Source organism: Leucopleurus acutus (assembly GCF_964270905.1).
Source record: "Leucopleurus acutus genome assembly, chromosome: 19".
In the NCBI taxonomy this organism is placed as follows: domain Eukaryota; kingdom Metazoa; phylum Chordata; class Mammalia; order Artiodactyla; family Delphinidae; genus Leucopleurus; species Leucopleurus acutus.
Genome location: NC_139161.1, coordinates 59,676,176 through 59,698,172, shown reverse-complemented (window position 1 = coordinate 59,698,172; position 21,997 = coordinate 59,676,176). Strand labels below are relative to the sequence as shown.

Sequence of the window (21,997 nt, the reverse complement as noted above, 5' to 3'; positions counted from 1 at the left end):
GGGCTTCCCTGGTGGCGCAGTGGTTGAGAGTCCACCTGCCGATGCAGGGGACGCGGGTTTGTGCCCCGGTCCGGGAAGATCCCACATGCCGCGGAGCGGCTGGGCCCGTGAGCCGTGGCCGCTGAGCCTGCGCGTCCGGAGCCTGTGCTCCGCAACGGGAGAGGACACAACAGTGAGAGGCCCACGTACCGCAAAAAAAAAAAACAAACAACAACAACCATGAGATGGGGGTGCTCATGGATGGGAGGAGGGGTCCGCGGTGGAAGCAGGGTGGCGGGGGAGGCCAGGGATCTGGGGTCCTGCGGGCCGCGGGACGGCAGGGCCTTCAGGAGAAGGAGGGACCCACTGTGTCCGTGACGCTCAGGGCTGACCATGGGGTCCAGCCGCGTGAAGGTCACTTCTAACCTTGAGGGAGTGGCTTGCACAGACGGGTAGAGGCCAGGGGGAGTCAGAGCAAGTGTGGGAGGGAAGGAAAGTGCTCAGAAGGTTTTGCGGGTGAATTATTTCACACTGTCACACACACTGAGGTTCTTTTTTAATTGTGGTAAAATGTTCACGGTATACATTTACCATTTCAGCCACTTTGAAGTGTACAGTCCAGTGGCTTAAGCACAGTCATCGTGTTGTACACCCATCGCCTCCGTCATCTCTGGAACTTCTCCATCTTCCCAAAGTGGAGCTCAGTCCCCATTAAACACCAACTTCCCCCCCCTCAGCCCCTGGCACCCACCCTTCTACTTCCCACCTCTATGGACCTGACGGCTCCAGGGACCTCGTGTAAGTGGGATGGCCAGTGTTTATCCTTTTGTGACTGGCCTGTTTCACTAAACGTGTCAGAACTTCCTTCCTTTTTAAGGCTGAATGATATTCCATTGTATGTATAGACCGCCTTTTGTTTATCCGTTCATCCATCAGCAAACGCTTGGGTTACTCCCAGTTTTGGGGTATTGCAAATAATGAACGTGGGTGTACAAATTCCTCTTCAAGTCTCTGCTTTCACTTTTGGATACGTACTCAGAAGTGGAATTGCCAGATCATGTGGTGGTTCTATTTTTAATTTTTGAGGAACCTGCATACTGTTTTCCATAGTTGGCCGCACCATTTTATATTCCCAGCAACAGCGCACAAGGGCTCCACTTTCTCCGTGTTCTCACCAACACTTGTTCTCCCCCACTCTCTCTCTTTCTCTCTTTCTATATATGTGTGTGTATATATATATATATATATAAAATACACACAGATACACAAATACACACCCCATCCTCACGGGCGTGAGGCGTTATCTCATTGTGGTTTTGATTTGCATTTCCCTAATGACTAGTGATGTGGAACATCTTCCCACGTGCTGTTGGCCATCCATATATCTTCTCTGGAGAAACGTCTACTCAAGTCCTTCATCCATTTTAAAAATCAGGTTGTGTTGCTGTTGACTAATGACTTCTTTTTTTTTTTTTTTTTTGCGGTACGCGGGCCTCTCACTGCCGTGGCCTCTCCCGTTGTGGAGCACAGGCTCCGGACACGCAGGCTCAGCGGCCATGGCTCACGGGCCCAGCCGCTCCGCAGCACGTGGGATCTTCCCGGACCGGGGCACGAACCTGTGTCCCCTGCATCGGCAGGCAGACTCTCAACCACTGCGCCACCAGGGAAGCCCTAATGACTTCTTTATATATTCTGGGTATTAACTCCTTATCCAATATATAGTTTGCAGATATTTCTCCCATTCCGTGGGTTTCCTTTTCACTCCGTTGATAGTATCCTTTGATGCACAAATCAAATATTTTACAGTTCCACTAGCAGCCACTTCAGAAGTTTGTAAACTCTTACTCTGAGATTCCTCGGGTGACATGAACACGCGAGGTTGGTAGTTGGCGTCCGGGGTTTGGGTTTGGAAGACCCAGACCTTCCAAGCAGGAAAGGCCTCGTTGCCTAGAAAACGCTTGACATTTGGGTTTTCTCCCTTGACCCTGGGAGTAGGCCTGATTTCACAATATTTATGAAGAAACAGACCCCTGGGGATTGCGAGTGAAGCAGACACAACAGCAGAGATGCCAGGACTCTTGAAAGGTGAGTCGCATTCCAGGACACTTCCACCTTCCCAGATGTAAACGGTAGTGAACACACCTCCGTGGGCACAAGGGTGGTGGCAGTCAAAGCCCGGAACCGCGTCTTGGGGCAGAGGGAATTAGAGGACCTTCCCCCCGCACCGGGCCAGGGCTCCACGCTTGCCTGGACTGCCCAGTTCCCAGAGGCTTTCACCTCCCATCTTCCCTGAACTTCACAGACCTGTAGACATAGATGTTCTCCTCGCTGTCTGCCTGTTACCCTGGGGTCCCTGGACTTCACATCTCAGCCCTGCCATGAAAAGCTTGAGCCGCTGGGCCAGTCACTTTGCATGACTTCTAACCTTGCTTTGTCAGAGGAGGAGGAGAGCGGCAAGCTGGAGCTTACGACACCCCTGTCCAGCCTGGAGCCTGGTGCATAATAGGCGTTTGGTAAACGTGGGCTAAGTCTGGGGAGGCTGTGACACCCCTGGAGGACACGTGATGGACAGTGGCTCTGGCATTCAAGGAGGACTTATGAGCAAGCAAACTTTATCTATTATTTCATTTTTACAGCAACCATGTTATCCCCGTTTTCAGGGTGTAGAAATAGGCTCAGAGAGGTTAAGAAATTTAACCAAGCACACACAGTTATGAACCTTGGATCTGAACACAGCGTGATTTCCAGTGACCTGCTCCCTACTCCCAACTTTGTATAAAAAACATGCAGGAGGGCTTCCCTGGTGGCGCAGTGGTTGAGAGTCCGCCTGCTGATGTAGGGGACACGGGTTCGTGCCCCGGTCCGGGAAGATCCCACATGCCGCGGAGCGGCTGGGCCCGTGAGCCATGGCTGCTGAGCCTGTGCGTCCGGAGCCTGTGCTCCGCAACAGGAGAGGCCACAATGCTGAGAGGCCTGCGTACCGAAAAAAAAAAAAAAAAACATGGAAAGTTGAAAGAATAATTCATATACACACACACACACACACACACACACCCTTCCCCCATGTTCAACAAGTGTGAACATAATGCCACATTTCCTTCACACTTTCTCTGAATATATATATATACACACACGTACTTGAAAGTACGGTATAGACATCATGACCTTTTACCCCTGTTGCGGCCTGAATGTTTGTGTCACCTCCCCAAATTCATATATTGATGCCCTAGCCCCCAGTGTGATGGTATTTGGAGATGGGCCTTTGGGAGGTTTTGGGGTCAAGTGAGGTCATAAGAGGGGGCTAAGAAGAATCACCAGCGAGTTCTCTCTCTCTCTTTCCCACTGCGCACACTTTCCGAGGAAAGGCCCCGTAAGGACGTGGCAAGAAGGCGGTGGTCTGTAAGGCAGGAATGGGACTTGCACCAGAACCCAACCATTCTGGCACCCTGATGTGGGACTTGCAGCCTCCAGACTGAGCAAATTAAATTCTTTTGTTTAAGTGAGCGGTATTTTGTTATGGAAGCCTGAGCAGACAAAGACAACACCTGAGCACCACCACGTGCATCTGCTAAGAATAAAGAAAATCTCCTACATAATTACACCCAAGAAAATTAGCAAAAACTCTGTAATATCTAATATTCTATCCAAAGTCAGATTTTTCCCAATTGTCCTAAGAATGTCTTCTCATAACTGCTTTTTAAATTTTCACCCGGACGGGACTTCCCTGGTGGCACAGTGGTTAAGAATCCGCCTGCCAATGCAGGGGACATGGGTTCGAGCCCTGGTCTGGGAAGAGCCCACATGCTATGGAGCAACTAAGCCCGTGCGCCACAACTACTGAGCCTATGCTCTAGAGCCCACGAGACATAACTACTGAGCCCACGTGCCACAACTACTGAAGCCTGCGCGCCTAGAGCCCGTGCTATGCAACAAGAGAAGCCACCGCAATGAGAAGCCAGCTCTCCACAACTAGAGAAAGCCCGCACGCAGCAACGAAGACCCAACGCAGCCAAAAATAAATAAATATATTAAAAAAAAAATTCAACCGGAATCCAGGCAAGGTCCACACATTATATTTAACATCTCTTAATCTAGAACAATCCCTTCCCCACCGCCAGCCCCTCCACCTACATCATTGACAATTTTGAAGACAGGCCACTTGTCCCATAAAATGTACCACTTTCTAGATTTGTCTGATGTTTCCTCGGGTGTAAATTCAGACACAGTATATTTTGGCAAGAATTCCGCATAACAGATGCTGTCTATACTGCGTCCTATCAGGAGGCATCTGTTGGCAGGGTAGTAAGGCTAGGTTGGGGACCCATATTTAACCTCGATACAAAATAAGCCACCAGACTTTCAGCTCAGCGCCTTTTCTTTACACCAGCGAAGTCGGCTGTGCTGGGACCCGCAGTGCGGAGTCCACCGCGGGACGGTCCCTTTGGGTCTCCCACGCCCCGCTCCTGCACATCTTCGCCTGGCCTCGCCCCCGCCGGCCTGGCCACGCCCCGGCCCGGCCCATCCCCCACCCCTCTCCAGCCCCGCCGGCCTAGCGGGCGGAACCAATTGCATCTGGCACTGCGCTCGACGTCGCCTGCCCGGAGTCTGCATCCAGGTGCTCCGGGCGCACGCGGACGCCGTTCTCGGTGGGCTTCCGGCGCACGCTGATCTGCAGCCGCCGACGGGCCGGAGTTCGCGGAGCCGCTGCAGCCTGTCTCGCCTGTGCGCCTGGTTCAGCCGCCGCCATGGGGATCCTGGAGAAGATCTCCGAGATCGAGAAGGAAATCGCCCGCACGCAGAAGAACAAGGGTGAGGGCCGGCCCGGCGGGGCGTCTGCGGCGGGCGGGGGGGCTGCCGGAGCCGGAGGAGCCGGGCGGGATCCCAAGGGTGCGGATCGGGGCCCGACAAGGGGGCCGAGTAGAGAACCCCAGCATACGGAGCAAGCATCCGACCCGGAGAGGCGGGGTCGGGGTTCGAAGCCGGGTCTCCTGGCGGTCGGGCCTGGTGGATTGGTGCTCTGCTCCTTTGTGGGCGGAAGTCCAGGAGGAGACCCCCCCCCCTCACACAGGTACAGCCTTGCCAGCTGCCCGGAGCCCCTCGGTGGGGTGGAGGCAGTCAGGACTTGAGTCTGGCGGACCTGGGTTTGGACCCCGGCTCCACCTCGTACCTGCTGTGAAAGCTCGGGAAGTCACCTCACCTCTGGGAACCTCAGTGTCCCCCTCTGCAAATGAGGGTAATAACCCCGTGCGCCCTCTTAGCTCACAGCTAAGTTAAACCGGATTCTGTTTGCAAAGCACTGGACGCGTGTGAGCACCCGGTATTAAAGTGGATCCCGCAGCATAGGTAGCACTTGACGCATCAAATCTGGGCGCAGACTGTAAGGGCTGCGGGAGCTCAGAGGGGAGGAGCAGTGAGGAGAGGAGACCGGTGACACCCAAAGAGGTTTCCAGGAGGAGGCGGGACTTGAGCTGGTTGGGGGCGGGATTCCAGGAGAGGGGCACTGCTGAGGCAAAGACACGGGAGCTGGGGTGAGCACGGCGTGTTCATGGGAGAGGGAGGAGGAGAGTCTAGATGAGGAGGGTCTGGAGTAGTGGGAGATGTGGTTGGCTGTGGTGGGCGAGGCCCAGTGCCTGACCAGCCCTGCTGTGGGATTGCAGGAGCAGGAAGCAAGCCTGTGGTTGGTCTCAGTGTCTGTCGTCCCTTGGCTGTGAAGTTGGGGGGCTGCCTTCACTCTCATTCTGTAAATACTCACGGAACCCTTACTAGGTGCCAGGCACTGTGGTTAAAGCAGTGAACGGCTGGCACGTCCTTGCCCGCATGGAGCTGACCTTCCAGTGGACCATCTGTAAACTGGTAGCTGAATACACAGGATAATTTCAGCCAATAATAAACGCTGTGGAGACAAACTAGGGTGATGTCGCAAGCGTGTCGGGGTAAGGGCTGGGGCTACTAAGGTGGGATGATCAGAGAACACCACCATGAGGTGGGTGGGGACGTTTGAGCCGAGACCAGAATGAGAAGAAGGAACCAGCCATGCAAAGACCTGCGGGGAGACTGTTCCTGGCAGATGAAACAGCTGGTGCAGAGGACCTGAGGCAGGAATGAACTTGGCTTGTTGAAGGAGCTGAAGGGCTGGGGCTGGAGTGCAGGATGGGAAAGGAGTGGGCCAGTCGTGTAGGCCTTGTAGGTCATGCGAAAGGGTCCAGGTTGTGTTCTAAGGGCAGTGGAAGCTAGTGGAGGGTGTTAAGCAGCAGAGACTTCTGTTTTAAAAGCTCCCCCTGGCTGCCCTGCAGAGCATCATCCATGGGGCTCAAGGCAAGTAGCAGGAGGCTTGAGATGCTGCCGCTTTGGCAGTGGTCCAGGAGGGGATGTAAAGGTGATGAAGGGATCAAGACGTAGTCCTTCCCTTCAGAGATGCTCAGAGTCTCATGCGCCGGGGTGACAGAAAGGACCACGTGAACCCGACTTGCTGAGCCTGTCCTTGACCACTTCTCACTGCCCTCAATTCACTCATTCAGTTGCCAAAACACTTCCTGAGCACCGCACCGGAAGCTGGGGATCCTGCCCTTCTGGAGGGAGGGAAGCAAAGAAACAAGATTCAGTCGTCCCTCGGTATGGGGGAGGGGGGCACTGGTTCCGGGACCCACCGCAGACCCCACGATCTTAGAATGCCGCATCCGATAGCCGTCCCTCCATGTCCACGGTTCCGCAGCCACAGATTCCGTCCACCGCAGACCATGTAGCACTGTTACATCACTGAAAACAATTCCCGTATAAGTGGGCCCGTGCAGTTGAAACCCGTGTTATTCCAGGGTCGGCTCTCGTTTCAAATGGTGCTGAGAAGCATGAAGACAAATGGGACCAGCAAGGGGCCTGGCAGGGGAGGGGGTTACTGCAGACAGTAATAATAACCGACTTGTATTGAGAGCTTACCATGTGCTGGTCATTGTTCGCAGAGCTTTCTTTAATTACAGAAATCTGCAGAAGTAGTTATCGCTGATAACATCCCTATTTTGCAGATTAAGAAACTGATGCACGAGGAGGTTAAGCAACTTTTCCAAAGTAAAATGGCCCGTAATTTCAGGATGGAATTCCAACACAGGCCCTTAAGCTCCGCGTGACATTGCCTCTGCATGACTGGGCAGGGGAGGCCTCTTTGAAGAGGTGACATGGAGCTGAGAAGGAGTCAGCCTTGGGAAGATGAGGTTGAAATGGGGTAGCAAGTGCAAAGGTCCTGAGGCGAGAATGGGCGGCTGGACTGTGCCAACGAGAGGGACAGTGGTGGAGACGGGAAGTGGCCAGGCCGGTCACCTGACCACAGCAACATGACACGTAGCTGAGGTCCTGTACCCTCCCTCTGCTGCCCTGCAGTGCAGCTCCCCATCAGTAGTGTAACTTACGTACATGAGAATTTGGAAAAAATCGATATCAAGGAGGAGAAAAAGGAAAGTAATTTATAACTAAAATAGGGTTTATTTCCATAAATGAATGTAGGGGCACAGCCAAGATACAGTGGAGTTACAAGGAGGCGGTGAGGTGTTTGCAGCGCTGCACATGTGGTAGCCACAGTGCAGATGATGCAGGTGTGTCGTGTGGGTGACTCACGTCCCCTCCACGAGGCCTCCCTGTTGGCAGCCTGGGGTCCCAAGCAGGCAAGCCTGTCTGGGTAAAGTTTCAAACAAAACATGCTATACTCTTCCCTCAGCATACACAGTAGTTCCACTCCTGGGAATGTCAGTGTCTGTCAACGCTGTAAAAACGCCCTGTGAGGCTCTGGGCCCCAGAGATCCTGATCCAGGCTCCCTCTGTGGCCCTGCGACACAGGACAGTTCTTGGCTCTGCTGGTCTGACTTTCTTATAGAGCTGCGGGCTTCCCCAGCTCCTGCCTGATAAGTGCCCGTGAAGACTTCACCATCACTTCACCATCGCAGCGACACCTGAAAACGCCCTCCAGGATGCCCCCAGGAGTGGTGCCGCCCTGGCTGAGAACCACTGACATTGGGTCGTGTCTGTCTGTCGGTTGCTGTCTGGCTCTAAGGGTCCCGGCCAGCATTCGGTTGCGTACGGCACCCTCCCAACCCACCCGGGACACTCACCTTCCATCTTGTGTTGTCTTCTAGCCACCGAGTATCACCTGGGCCTGCTGAAAGCAAAACTCGCCAAGTATCGGGCCCAGCTCCTGGAACCCTCCAAATCGTCCTCATCCAAAGGCGAGGGCTTCGATGTCATGAAGTCGGGCGACGCCCGCGTGGCGCTGATCGGCTTCCCCTCTGTGGGTAAGGTCAGTGATGGGCACCGCAGGCCTCGGGGAGGAAGGTGGCTGGTCTCCGCTCTGCCGCGGCCGCGCCCCCTCCCTCCTCTCTGAGCCAGCTCCAGGGCGCAGGAGACCCAGCCTCCCCGGGCCCGGTGGGGACTCTTCAGCAGGAGTGGCCCCGCTGGCCTCTGCCTTGTCCCCAAGCACAGATGTTCACTGAGTGTGCACCTCGTGCCAGGCATGTTCTGCCCCTGCCCACTCAGCCCCGAGCTTGCGGAGGAGAGGGGAAGGGCAGGCACGTGGAGCGGGGCAGCTGCCCTGTGAGCAGGTGTGTGAGCAGAGCCCCGAGGAGGGGACCTTGAGGCGGAGGCCGTTGGGGAGCGAGGGTGGCGGGGCGCCTTGAACTGACCGGGTGTGACCCCTGGGCGGCCGGCGAGCACGGCCAGGCTTTGACTCCTAGGGTGTTGCCGTGGATTCGCTCGTTTTAGCCTTTTCTTTCGACCTTACTTTCCAGCCTGCAAGGCCTTCTCTCCCGGGTGAGAAGCCCAGGCTGGGAGGAGCCACTCTAGTGACCGAGAGCTGTGCCCTTGGGGTCTGGGCCCTGTTGGGAATCTGGGCTCTCTGAGCACAGGAGGGCGCGGGCCGCCCTCCTGCAGGGGCCAGACAGGTTCGGGGGTGTCCCCCAGGTTGGCCTCTGACAACCACGGCTCTCAGGGCCGCCTGGCTGGCCACACCTGTCTACCCCACCAGGTTTTTATGTTTCCTCAAGTTTCCAAGAGGCCCCCTGGGCAGAGACTTTGTGACCTGAGGCCTGTGATCTCTCACGAGCCCTGTTTGGGTTCCAGGGCCTGAGGGCGTGTGAGCGAGCTGCACCCCAGCTCCCTGCTGACTAGGGTGGGGGCACCGGGCCAGGCCAGGCTGGCCTCGTGGCACTGCCCGCAGCTGTGCTGGCCTCTGGGCCACAGCGTCCATCACTGCGCTCCCCCTGTCTTGTCACCTCCTTCATAAGGTCAGGACCGGATCGAGGTCCCGGGTCCCCAGCAGAAGCAGGACCGAAGGCAGGGTCTCTCAGTCCCGGCCAGGTGTGGCCCCACTCCTGCCGTGGGCCGGCCGCGAGGTCCCATCCGGATCCTTCCCGCTCCCCTCCCTCCCTCCCTTGCAGCCCTGCGCCACCGCCGGCGCTCTCAGGCAGGAGGGTCCCTGCCTCTTCGCCCTCCTGGGGGCAGCAGCTGTGTGCTGTGGGACCGACACCTACTCCAAGTTTTCTGGGCCCAGGAGGGTCTGGAGGTTCCGTGGAGCTGGGGATGGGCCCCAATGTAGCGGGGGAACCCCCTTAGGAACCAGGTCCCTGTGTCCACCCGAGGCAGGCCTGAGGCCTCAGGCACAGGGTGGTGTGGTGTTGAACCCCCCAGGCAGGGCCAGAGGTGACTTTTCCAGCTGTTGTCATCACAGCCCAGCGGGGGGGTGGGGGTCTCCCCGCGTCGCACCTGGGCTCCTGGAGGCGGGCAGGACCCCCGCTGCAACGAGCTGCTTTCTCCCAGTCCACCTTCCTCAGCCTGATCACCTCCACGGCCAGCGAGGCTGCGTCCTATGAATTCACAACCCTGACCTGCATCCCTGGGGTCATTGAAGTAAGTCGGGGCTTGCCGGATCCCAGGAGGGAGGGTGAGCGCGCACGCGCGCGCGCGCGCGCGTGCGTGTGTGTGTGTGTCTCGTGTGCCGGGGGAGGCTCTGGGCTGAGCTGCTCTGCCCTCAAGCACGGACACCGCTGGGGGCTGGGGCTGTCGGGACCCCAGAGATGCCTGGCCCGTCCTGCAATCCTGGCTGGTTCCGAGAGTCTGCCAGCATGCACAGCTCTCCCCGGTGCCCCTCTGTGACCCGCTGCCCTGCACCGCCCCGGCTCGGTCACCCGTGGCTGGCTGGCTCCTGTTCCCTGAGAAGCTTTGGAGCCTTGGGCAACGGGGGTTCTGTGGCCTTGGGCCTCCCACCGTGAAGCGCTGTTACCATCAGCAGTGGCTGCCGGGGGCTTATAGAGACTCCCGCCCTCCAGGCGGCCCCTCGGCTCACGGGACATGGTCCGCGCCAGGCTGGCTGGGGTGGGGCCGCGGCTCACACTAGGCCCGGGAGGCCCCTTCACAGCCCGCCGGCCCCGCCTTACCTCCTTTCCTGCATCCTAGTACAAAGGCGCCAACATCCAGCTCCTGGACCTTCCTGGGATCATCGAAGGCGCAGCACAAGGTGGGAGGGGGAGCAGGTGGGGGGGGCGGGGTGGAGCCCAGGCTCCCCTGTGGGCGCCTGTGGACGGTTGACGGGAGGGTTGGGCTCACAGCCCCTCCCCGGGCCCAGTGCTCTGTTCCCGAGAGACTCTGGCCTCAGAGCTGAGGGGACTGAGGCCCAGGAGGTGGGTGGCTTGCCCAGGGTCACACGGCTCACCAGGCAGCTTTGGTTTCCACGTCCAGTGTGTGGTGGACCCGGCCAGGGACGGGCGCACGGCAGTGGAGCCCTAGCCCCGGAGCCCTGTCCTCTGAGATGGGACACGCCCTCGGCTTTGGTGGCAGGTGGCTGCCCGCTGGGGTCGTCCCTCCCTTGCCAGGTGCCAGCTCCGTGCGGACCGTTGTCTCGCTTAATCCTCTGACACCCCTGTGACCGAGTGAGTGTCGTCATTTCCTTCTCACGGCCGGGAGGAGCGTGGGGACGGACGGCTGAGCGTCTGCCCTAAATGACCGTGCACCTGTGCAGTGCGGGACTGGAGTTGGAGCCTCCTCCTGGGGGTCCCGTGCCCACCGCCCTCATCAGGGCGAGGTCCTGCCTACTTGGATTGGCGTGGGGAGCGATGGTGGTCCCCCAGGAACCTGCCATCCCAGCCAGCAGGAGGAGGCCTGGCCCCCACGGGGGAGGCTCACCCGCTGTAGTCAGGAGGCCCCTGGAGACCACTGGGTCCCTGCTGTGACCCCAGTCCCCAAGTGGCTGTGTGACCTTGGCCTGGTGCCTGCCTTCTCTGGCTGTCCGATGGCAGGGTCTGACCTTGGTGACGGCTCCACAGCCCCTCCCTGTGCCTTCTGCTGCTTCCTCACCGTAACCCTCGTTCTGGGAGGGGCAGACTCATCACATCCTGGGACCACGTAGCTTTGTGGTCTTGGGCAAGTGGTTGAGTGTTTCTAAGCCAGGCCTCGGTTTTCTGGTGTCTGGACCAGGTAGATAACAGCGACTGCCCAGTGTGGCTCTGCAGGCTGAGTGAGCAGCTGGTGAAGGATCACCCAGCTCGGCCCGCGGAGCGGGGTGGGGGTGGGGGGCAGCAGGGGCGCCTCTGCTCCCCAGGCGCTGGTGTCGGGGTTGCTCCTAGAACACATTTCCACGAGTGAGACAGGGCTCAGGAGAAGTACCTGCCTGGGGGCGGCGCACGGCAGACCGCGCGGGCCTGTAGGGGCAGGAGCCTGCGCCATGGGCTGCGGGCGTCCCGCGGTCCTGCCCATGTCACTGTGTAACCACGTTCCTCCCTCCTGACCAGGGAAGGGCCGTGGCCGGCAGGTGATCGCCGTGGCACGCACAGCCGACGTCGTCATCATGATGCTGGACGCCACCAAGGGAGAGGTGCAGAGGTCCGCAGTTGGGATGGGGCAGGCTGACATGCCTGGGAAGGCCCTGCGGGGGGAACAGGACACTGCGGCTACCGCCCGTGTGTCCCTGAGCTCGTGGTGGGTGGTTCCAGGGGTGCTTGGCGCTCTGCCATGTGGGAGCAGTGGCAGGACTGTCCACGGCTACACCCAGTGCAGGTGGCCTGGGGCAGCCTCCCCGAGAGGCTTGCGTCTGGAGGATGGGGCTGTGCCGTGCCCCCCTGGCTCTGGCTCCTGTCTGCGGGGGCCTGGGTGCCCCATTGCTGCCCAGCGTCTGCCAGGAGCCCGGCCGCAAACAGCAGAGCCTTGCTCACGCCCTGGCCTGCGGCTGAGGGCACAGCAGGCGATCTCCCCTCGGACTGACCCGAGGGTCTGGGGCTCGTCCTCAGCGCCTTTGGTTGCTGGGAGGGGACATTCGGCGGCTGGTGGCGGGTGCGGGGGGGCAGGCCGTGGAGGGTGGAGGCCGCACGGCCTGCCCCGGGCACCTGTGAAGGCCATGGGGGCTCCACCAGGTCCCTGCTGGAGAAGGAGCTGGGGTCGGTCGGCATCCGCCTCAACAAGCACAAGCCCAACATCTACTTCAAGGTGAGGCCTCGGCAAGGGGGTGGGACCGGCCGCGGCCCGCAGGGTGAGCGGTGCGGGCTGCGGCTGCCGCTCTGTCAGCATCACCCCTCCCTGTCTCCTCCAGCCCAAGAAAGGAGGCGGCATCTCCTTCAACTCGACGGTCACGCTGACCCAGTGCTCAGAGAAGCTGGTGCAGCTGATCCTGCATGAGTACAGCATCCTTCCCGAAGGTGCGAGAGGGGGGCCGTGGCCGTCGGGCAGCGGAGGCCCGGGTGACGCAGACAGCCCACATCACCCAGCTCCGTCCAAGCCGCAGGAAAGCTGCGGCCAGCTCACATGAGGCACTTCTGTCCCCTTTGCTTCACGCTCCCCAAGCTTCAGGCTGGCCGGGCCGTAGCCGTGCACCCCTGTCTCCTTGCAGGGTACAAGGCCGGTCACGTGTGGAAGGAAGACGAGATGGCGAGGGACAGGGCCTCCTGGGCTGCGGAGGCCTCGGGGCGACCCCAGGGGGCGGGGGGGGGCCAGGCTGGGGGCGGTGGTTGGAGCGGAGGCAGGGCAGCCGCAGGGGGCAGCTCGCGTCGTAGTGGGAGCGGGACCAGCGCTCCGCGCTCTGGAACTGGCTGCCTTGGCGATCCTGGCAAGGGCGTCGTTTCTTCTGTTGTAACAGCAAAGATTCAAAATATTGAACCCCTTACACGTTGTGCTTCCCTGAGAAAAGTGAGGGAGCTCCCCAAACGTTAAAATCCTGCAAAACCGTGGAAGCAGGTAACCTTACAGTCCTTCTTGGCAGCGTCTCTCGCGATCGGCTGTTTCAGGCCCTGCTGGCAGCGGGGGTGGGGGGGGCGCTGCTGGCGCACAGGTTGCCCTTAACCCTGGCCCCTCAGAGATCTTCAACGCGGAGGTGCTGTTCCGAGAAGACTGTTCCCCGGACGAGTTCATAGACGTGATCATGGGCAACCGCGTGTACATGCCCTGCTTGTATGTAAGTGGTACCAGCCCCCGGGGCAGCCACGTGGGAGGGGAGCCCTCACCCCAGGGGCTGCTTCCATCCCGCAGGCGCCTCGGGCTTGCCCCAGAGCGCCAGCGCAGCCTCTCCCCCAGGCCCCTTCAGCCTCTCCCCATCCTTGAGTCAGCGGGTGGAGCCCTGTTGCCACACTGCTCTCTTCCTCTCATTCCCCAACACCCCCTCCCCCTTTCCAACCCCAGGTTTATAACAAAATCGACCAGATCTCAATGGAGGAAGTGGACCGCCTGGCCCGGAAACCTGACAGCGTGGTCATTAGGTGAGGCTCGCGGCCGCCCTCTCTGAGTGGGAGTCCATCTGTCAGGCCTCTGTGCGCCGCGGGGTAGCTGCTGGTGACCGTGGCCGAGTCCCCCCTAACCTGTCTGGGCCAGGTGGGTGATGGGGTAAGCTCTGGTTAAGAAAACAGAAGGACTTCATCCACCAAGGTCTGGGAGTGAGAGTGGTTAGCGGCTTCGTGGCTTAGCAGTTAACTGCAGACCCCCAGAGAGCCAGGCTGTAGCCCGCTGCTCCTGAGGCCCTGTAAGATGTGGCTCCTGTCCCCTCCGCTGGGGTGGGGAGAAGGGACTGAAGTCCTCAGGTGGGGGCTTCTCTGAGGGGCGGGTCCTGGGAGCCGCCTGCACTCTGGCTCGCCGTGGCTGTGGGGCCCTCTGTCGGGGCAGCCTGGCTTTGTGCCCACCCTGCTGGCTCCCCAGCTCCACCAGGTGCTCTGCAGCGTCACGATGGCGCTTGGCTTTTGGGGAGCAGGGCCTTGGGGACTGAGGAGGAGGGGGCTCCTAGGCCCACGCCAGGACTGCTTCCCGGGCGTCCCTAGCAGCCACGAAGAGCAGCAGAGAGCGGGTGTCCTTCCCACAGGACAGCTCGGCTCCCCTCCTGCTGCTGCGTCCGGGCCCCGTCCTCAGGGCCCTGCAGGCCACCCCTGTACCTGCTCACGTGCATCGCAGGGGAGCGCGGGTCCCCACTCAGGGCAGTACAGCGGCAAAGGACCAAGCCAGGGGTCACCGCATCGCTGAAACCCCTGCCGGGCAGCCCTGGGCCCCTCGGGGGGTGGGCTCTGCATTGTCATCCTCTGCTTCTGGCCACCCCAGCTGCCACAGGTGCCCTGTGCCCTCCACAGGGCCCCGGAGAGATGGCAGGCTGTGCTGGGCGTGAACGTGACAGTGACAAGAGGTGTTGGCAGCTGAAGCACCGTCAGGCCTGCGGTTGTGCTGCCCCATGGGCGCCAGCTGGGCTGCACTGGCCTGGGTGCCGGGAGCCCTGGATGCTCTGACCGGCCCCTTCCTCCCGGCAGCTGCGGCATGAAGCTGAACCTGGACTATCTGCTGGAGATGCTCTGGGAGTACCTGGCCCTGACCTGCATCTACACCAAGAAGAGAGGCCGTGAGTCAGGGCCGCACGGCCCGAGAAGCGGCCGGGCCTCCCCCTCCCCCGGGCCGCCCGGTCTGCGCGCGGCGCCCAGAGCCCCGGCCCAGCCAGTCTCTACACGACAGCTTTCTCCCATCTCAGAGCTGGCACCACCCTCTACCGCAGCCTGTCAGAGGCCTCGGCCTGAGCCCTTGTGGCAAAGAATGCCGAGTTCTGGGGCTGCTGGCCTTGAGGGGGATGTGGGGATGGGATAGACACCGCCAGCAGTGGCTCCCCAAGCGGTGACAGACGCTACGTCAAGGCTTTAGGGCACTGGGCACACGGGGGCCTCCCCGACGTCCCAGCCCCTGTGCACACGCCTCACATCCCACGGCCTGGCGGCCGAGCTTGGGCAGTTTGCGTCGACCTTGGCTGTGTCTGCAGCGGGAGATGAGGCTGCCCGGCCGGAGCCGGTCCAGCCCGGGTTCTCCTGCGGGTCCCCTCGGCCGGGGCTCTTGTGGCTGATGGGTTTGCAGGAGGTTGCTCCCTGGACTGGGGTGTGGTTTGATTTTCTGTGTTGAGTCAAGGCTGTAGAAGTCTGTTCGGGGCTCTTAGCGAGGGTGTGCCCGGGAGTGGGGGAAGCGCAGGCCAAAGCCGGAGACTGGAAGGGCCTCCGCTTCCTGCGGAGGGGGGCTGCGTGGCAGTGGGCCCCGACTCTGCTGACTTCCCGCCCCGCCCCGCCTGTCTGTGCAGAGAGGCCGGACTTCACGGACGCCATCATCCTCCGGAAAGGGGCCTCTGTGGAGCACGTGGTGAGTTGAGGAGACCTGTCCAGGCCAGGGTGGGGGGAGCTCTGCCCATCGCCCAGGGCCCTGCCTGACGTCTTCCTGGCCCTCAGCCGCCGCGTTGCAATCGGGTGCTTGGGCGCGTGTCCTGCCACCCAGCTGCAGTTAGGGGGCGGCGTGGGATGGGCCCAGCGGGTAAGGCACTCGGCTTGCTGCCCGGTGCAGGGAAGACGCCTGGGAAGCGGTCGTCACCATCCTGTCCCACCAGGGCTGCGGGGTCCTCGGGGCCATTCAGGCGTTAGGTCAGTAGAGCTGCCGCCCAGGACGATTCTGGGTTGTGCGTTCCCAGTTGTGCCTCCCCCATGCTTGCCTCCACTCAGCCCCCCGCGCAGCCCGCCCCTCCACGCGCCCCATCGGCTCCACCCCCGGGGGCTCAGTGCACCCAACACGCTAGTGAGCATCAGTGCCCAGCCGAGTAGCCCCGGTTCCTGCCGGAACTGGGGTCCTTTGGGGTCAACAGATGCCAGCCACCCAGTCCTGCAGCTAAACAGTCCCACACCGAGGGGAGTGCAGTGGGGGGTGGCGGCGGCACGTTGGCACATGCCCTGGCCCTCTCAGGCCCTCTCAGGACGTGGGGCTTCCGCCACACCTGGCAGGAAAGCTGGAGAGGCCAGGAGCAAAAGGCTCTTCCAGGCAGTGGGGCGGCAGGTGCAAAGGCCCGAGGCAGGAGCGAACATGGACTGTGGGCCGTTGGCTGCCAGCTGGCACGGAGGGTCGCAGGGTCGAAGGCAGCAGGTGCTAGAAGGTGGGGAGGGGCCTGCGGGGGCCTTGGTTCCAGAGCCTGGATCTTGTCCCAGCGAGGCCTGCCTTGCAGGACCTCAGCCCCTCCTGGATACTCACCTATCACAGGTGCCATGCTGTGCACACAGGCCTGCCTGGGTGCTGACCACAGACCCAAAGTAGAGAAGCCAGTCAGACATGGGGTTGCACCCTGGCGCCCACATACTAACATTGAGGGGTAACCTCATCTGGCGGTAACGGAGCCCCCGGGGCCTTTGCAGTCCACGTAGTGGAGCTGACAAGAGCCTTGCCTGCACAGGATCACGGGCCATAAGCCCCAGGGGCAGAAAGGACCTGGCAGGGCCGGCAGGGGTGAGAGACACTGTGGGCTTCAAGGGTCTCCCATCCACAAACAGTATTAAAAAGAATGACCTTAGGGGACTTCCCTGGTGGTCCAGTGGTTAAGACTCTGCGCTTACACTGCAGGGGGGGCGCAGGTTCAATCCCTGGTCGGGGGACTGAATCCCACATGCTGTGCGGTGCAGCTTGGGCGGCCTTCCATCCTCCCTCATTGCTAGAGACACAAGTGCATAGGAACGCTTGTCTCCAGGGAGAGCCGTGGAGCAGGCTCAGTGGGAAACAGCGCCTACTGACTTTGGTGTCAGGAATGCCAGGGCACGATGGGACCTGCAGCAAACTGGAGGGCACCCTCCCCATCTGCCTCGAGGGCTCCCAGGGTCCCGGGACGACTCTGCAACCGTGTGACCCTGAGCTTGTCAGGCAGGTCTAGTTCTGTCGTTCGGGGGCACGCGCATTTGCAGGCAGAGCTGACCTGGACCGTCAGATTTCGTCTTTTGGTCTAGAAAACAGAGTGTCGAGACGGGTGTGTGTGTGTCTGTGCTCGTCCCTGCCGGCAGTGTCCTCTGCTGTGGCCACGCATCCTTGGTCACCCAGAGGAGGCCCAGATCAGGATGGCCCCCCGGAAATGGTCCTGTAGGCCTGATGTCTGGGCTCAGGCATTTGGTCTCTGCCCAGGGCCTGTGAGGCTGTGGGCACATGGAGGACAGGCGACGTCGCACTATCCTCACCCCAGCCGCCTCCACCGCGCCCGCTCAGCCTGTGCAGCCAGGGGGCCACATTCTCGGGCGGAAGAGCTGGCTGCCCTCCAAGTTCTTCCCTTCGGGCCTCCTAACAGCGCTGGGTTCCTGTGACCTTTGTCCCTACTCGGGAGTGCTACAGGACGTGGGCCATCCTGGGCTGGGGGTGACGTGTTATGTGGGAGGTTCCGGGTCAGGGCGGCAGGAGGTGAGAGAGGCAGGCCCGGTGGGGACCCTGACAGCCCTCATCCACCTGCCAGAGCTCCTGTCAGGGCTGCCTTTCCAGCAGGGTGGGTGGGCGGGCCCAGGTCCTTCAGTGGCCGCGGCCCCATAGAGGCAGGAAGCGGGAGCGCCAGAGCAGCTGTGAGCACAAGGCTGCGTGGGGACCGCCAGAGCACCTGCCCTGGGCCCAGCTGCTTCTGGGCGCAGCCCGGGCTCACCATCCGTCCCTCTCCCGTCCCCCAGTGCCACCGCATCCACCGGTCACTCGCCAGCCAGTTCAAGTACGCGCTGGTGTGGGTGAGTCTTGGGCGGGAGGTGGGCAGGGTCGCCCGGGGCAGCCTCAGTGTCAGGCAGGAGCTCCCGTCCTTCCGCATGGGGACTGGGGTGTCTGTCAGTCCTGCTCTGCGGGGTGTGTGGCTTGCATGCTGACCCAGACCAGACACGGCCCTCCCGCTTAGGAATCCGGGCCGGGTGGACCGCTGGGAGTCCTGCTGTTAGAGGCTGCGGGGTCTGCTGGCGCTGGGACCCCCACTCTAGACCCCCCATCTGCACCTCCACCCCCTTCCAGTGACACTGTCAGCTTCGGCCGGGTGGGTACAGAGGCTGATGTGGTCCCCCGTCCCGCTCCCCACTCAGGGCACCAGCACCAAGTATAGCCCGCAGCGGGTGGGCCTGACCCACACCATGGAGCACGAGGACGTCATCCAGATCGTGAAGAAGTAGTGGCCCCGCCCCCGCCCCGCCCCGCCCCCAGTGGAACTCACCAGAGCCTAAAGTGGGGAAATACAAATGCACCCCAGGAAGGGGTCTCTCATGTCTCTGCTGCTTGCAGAAATTTCTTCAATGGGCAGATGGTGGACAGCATGCTGGGGCCTTAGGACGAGGTTGGGGCTGGGCTGGGCTGGCAGTGTTTCCCATGAGACTGGACTCTGGAAGGGGTCCTATTTGGGTCCCTGGGCCTGCGCCTTCTCCCCCCACTCCCCACCCCTTCCAGTGCAGAATGGGCAAGCTGCCCACCTGTCCCCAGCTAGGGCCTAGTGCAGATGGCTGGCTTGATGCCGTGGGCCTACTTGGGTCCCTGGCGGCCCCTCAGCTCCTGCCGGTTTTTCTGGTTCTCAGGGAGGGGGCTGCCCAGGACAAAACCCCCTATCCACCCCCCACCCCAGGGCTGCCCCGTGATGGAAACCAGAGATCTGGGGCTTTAAAGGCCCAGCTCACGCCCTCCACAGCCTGACCAGTCCAGAAGGGCCACCCCCTCCCAGGGCACCCCCTGCCCAGCACAGAGCCCAGGACCCAGCCCGGTGCAGTTACCTCGGGTGGCGGATTTGGAGTCTGGGCTCTGCGTTTTCTCTAAATACCACCCCACCCTGCACCCCCAAATCTCTCGGCTCTCCTTCCTGAAATAAAAAGTGGAAACAATGCCTGTTCACTAAGGACAGTTTTGTGAGTTTGCTGAACTCGGTTGCCAGGTTGGGTCGGGGCAGCAGTGAGTGTGCGGATCCTGGGCCTTGGGGAAGCAGGCCCAAGCCTGGGGTTCAGGGGGGCCTCTGTGAGGAGTGATGCGAGGCGCCGTGCGGGCCTGCGAGCAGCCTGGGCTCCAGGGGCAGTGACTTGCCCTCGGCTACACGGCTTGTGAGCGCAGAGCTGGGATTGGAGCCCCAGCTGAGGCTGCTGAGCCAATGAGAAGACTTCCTCCCGGCCCTGCAGCCTTTGGGGCAGGTGGCAACAGGTTTTCGGAGGCACTGGGCCAGCAGGTGGGGCAGAGCCCCGGGGGCTGGGCTGTGGAGCAGGCCCACTGCCCAGCTCTCCCGGCTGTTCTTGGCTTCTCTGTCAGCGGCTCAGGCTCCTTTCCGGTGACAAAACAGGAATAATAGACGTTATTAAATATGCATGGGGGCCCCAGGCGGGCAGCGTGGGGGGCTGGGCTTGCCGCCCATGATACAGACGCAGCTTCTCCACTGGCAGCCGCACTCCTGGGGCCCGGCCGAAGGACCCCCGTCGGGCGGCATGCAGGCAGGGAGCAGGCCACTGGACCCAGGTAAGGTGACCCGGCCCTGGACCCCTGGGGTCTCTGACTAGCACACCCAGGCGGAAGGGGGAAGGGGGAGGGGGTGGTGGCTGACCTGTGGCCTTGCTCCCTCACCGTGAGGTCTGTCTCAGCCTCGGCTTCTTCATCTGTAAAATGACATGATCGATGCCCAGCGCCGTCCTCCTCTCGGCGACGGTGGGCTGCTTACCTTGGCCCCACCTCCTGCCACAAGGCCTAGCCACAAGGTCCCAAGGGAGGGTTTCTGCCTGGGCGATGGTCGTTGCCGCTTCCTGCCTCAGGTTCACAGGGCGTCAGATCCAGGCCTGTTGTGTCCCCCAAGCAGGCTGGGAAAGGATGGAGATGAGGCTAGAGGTCTGGGCCTCCTTGGCCAGTGCGGGCTTGGCGGGGCAGGGTCTGAGGCTCCGGTCACTGGGCCCCCCCGTCTCCCGTGGGTGGGCTCGTTTCCAGGGCAGTCTGTGCGTCTGTGATGGGTCCTCGGCCTCTTGGATCTGTAGTCAGCATGGTTAGGCTGTCCAGCCTGCGCGAGGGTAGGTCGGCATGAACTGGTCTCTCGCAGCGCCTCGTGCTGGGGAAGGCATCCCTCAGGCTGGTGAAGCCCCCCAACACCTCCCAAAAGTCCCTGCCCCACACCACCAAGGTGCACCCCAAGGGTCAGCCCCTGTCCCAGGCGCCCCCTATTGCCATCACTCATCCTCCTGGGCCTTCTGTGCAGGGAGGCTCTGGCCAGGGTGACCCCAGGTCCCTTCTGCTCAAACGGCCTGTCTTTATGAAGGTCAGCAGTACCCACACGTCCCTCTGCCCTGGCTGCAGGGCTGTGCTCCCAGGGGGCCTGGCCTGCAGCTTTATGAGACTCGGGTGCCAAAGGGCTCAGGACACGGATGTCCATCCACGTCCCCGTGTTCGTCCCTGTGTCCCTTCCTCTCCAGCTTAGACTCCCCGCTTCCTCATTTCAGAAACCTTCTTTGGCAAAAATCCCTAAGCTCATCTGTCCTCCTCAAGATCCCATGTGGCCCGGCCCCGGGGGGATGCTTACACCACCCAGGGTGGGCGCCTCCCTGTGCCACTGACAGCCTCTGAAACGGCCCTGCCCCCTCGAACCCCGGCTGGAAAACTCCCACCGCTCCGCACTCATCTGCAGCCACCCCTCCCTCCACAATGGAGAGGCCACCTCAGGGCCTTCACTCCGCTCGCATGCTCTCTCCTGGGTCTGTGTGACTCATCCTCCTGGGCCTAGCCGGGGCCACCATAACAAAGTACGCAGGCTGGTGGCTTAAACAATGGACAAGATGTTCTCACGGTTCTGAAGGCTGGAAGTCAGAGATCGAGGTGCCCCAAGGCCTCACTCCTTGGTGTGCAGACAGCCGCCTTCTTGCTGGGCCTTCCTCACTGAAAACACACTCCTCCCGGGTGCATCATTCCCTGTGGCCACCCCCTCCCCCCCACCAGTCACGGCCTGGCTTCCCCATGTCCACCCTCTGCCCCCAGCTTCCCCAGCGTGCTGCCAGAACAGCTCCTGCCGAGGCCACATGCCACCCGCCGCGGAGCTGCGAAGTTTCTAACCTCGTTCTCCTGGGCCCCTCCTCGGCAGCCCCTCCCCGCCTCCTTGGCACACAGTCCTTAAGGCCAGAGTTGGGGTCCCCCCTTCTCGCTCTGTCCCTCTCCTAGACAGCCTTGACCCTGTCACCCCCGACCTGCAGGGCTAAACTGCCTCCCCAACTCTCCACCTGGACGGCCCACTGTCACCCCAAAACCCTCTGCGTCTCAGACCAAACTTGTCATCTTCCCACACCTCCCACCTGGCCTCAGGCACCGGGCCAGCCCCGAAGGCCCCACACAACCCTCTCTGGGGCTGCCCGCTTGACTTGAGTGTGTCCCCCACCACAGCTGACCCCGGCACAGCCACTGGCCCCCGCGCCCCATCCTCCACACAGTGGCCCAAAAGCTTTGGTCCAGGACGGCCACGCAAGGAGCAGCGTGAGGCCGCAGGTGAGCGCAGGACGCTCTGAAGCAGGCGGTCGGGTCCTCGCTCTGGCCCTTCGCTCAGCGACCTAACCTCCCTGAGACCTGTTTTACAGACCCTTCAGCTACACAGCAGGAACAGCAGCTTCCACCCTACACACTGTGAGGATCTAGTGAGATCCTGGGGGAGAGCATTTGGCCCTGAGCCCGGCACGTCGGAAAGCTTGGCGGTGCTGGTTACTTTTATTTCCAGACCTGCTCGCAGCATCCCTGACAGCTCAAAGCCCTGCCACGTTCGCTGCTGCCATAGAGATGGAGACCACAGTCC

General features: G+C 61.3%; 1 protein-coding gene across 1 annotated transcript; it reads left to right on the top strand.

Annotated features, from left to right (window-relative positions):
- Window positions 1-4,670: 4,670 nt before the first annotated feature.
- On the top strand, window positions 4,671-18,978 carry DRG2 (developmentally regulated GTP binding protein 2). Its single transcript, XM_082860370.1, has 13 exons — window positions 4,671-4,788; window positions 8,100-8,260; window positions 9,775-9,864; window positions 10,411-10,471; window positions 11,742-11,832; window positions 12,360-12,432; window positions 12,536-12,641; window positions 13,296-13,393; window positions 13,618-13,694; window positions 14,724-14,812; window positions 15,530-15,588; window positions 17,904-17,957; window positions 18,297-18,978. The coding sequence occupies exons 1-13, from the start codon at window positions 4,725-4,727 to the stop codon at window positions 18,381-18,383; spliced, it is 1,110 nt and encodes a 369-aa protein (XP_082716496.1). The 5' UTR covers window positions 4,671-4,724; the 3' UTR covers window positions 18,384-18,978.
- The last annotated feature ends 3,019 nt before the right edge of the window (window positions 18,979-21,997 follow it).

Bases quoted from the DNA above. Each gene is read 5' to 3' on its own strand.
- DRG2 (XM_082860370.1), top strand. From the start codon at position 4,725: ATGGGGATCCTGGAGAAGATCTCCGAGATCGAGAAGGAAATCGCCCGC. The intron at 12,642-13,295 runs GTGCGAGAGGGG...CTGGCCCCTCAG, and splicing joins GTACAGCATCCTTCCCGAAG to AGATCTTCAACGCGGAGGTG. The intron at 13,695-14,723 runs GTGAGGCTCGCG...TCCTCCCGGCAG, and splicing joins CCTGACAGCGTGGTCATTAG to CTGCGGCATGAAGCTGAACC.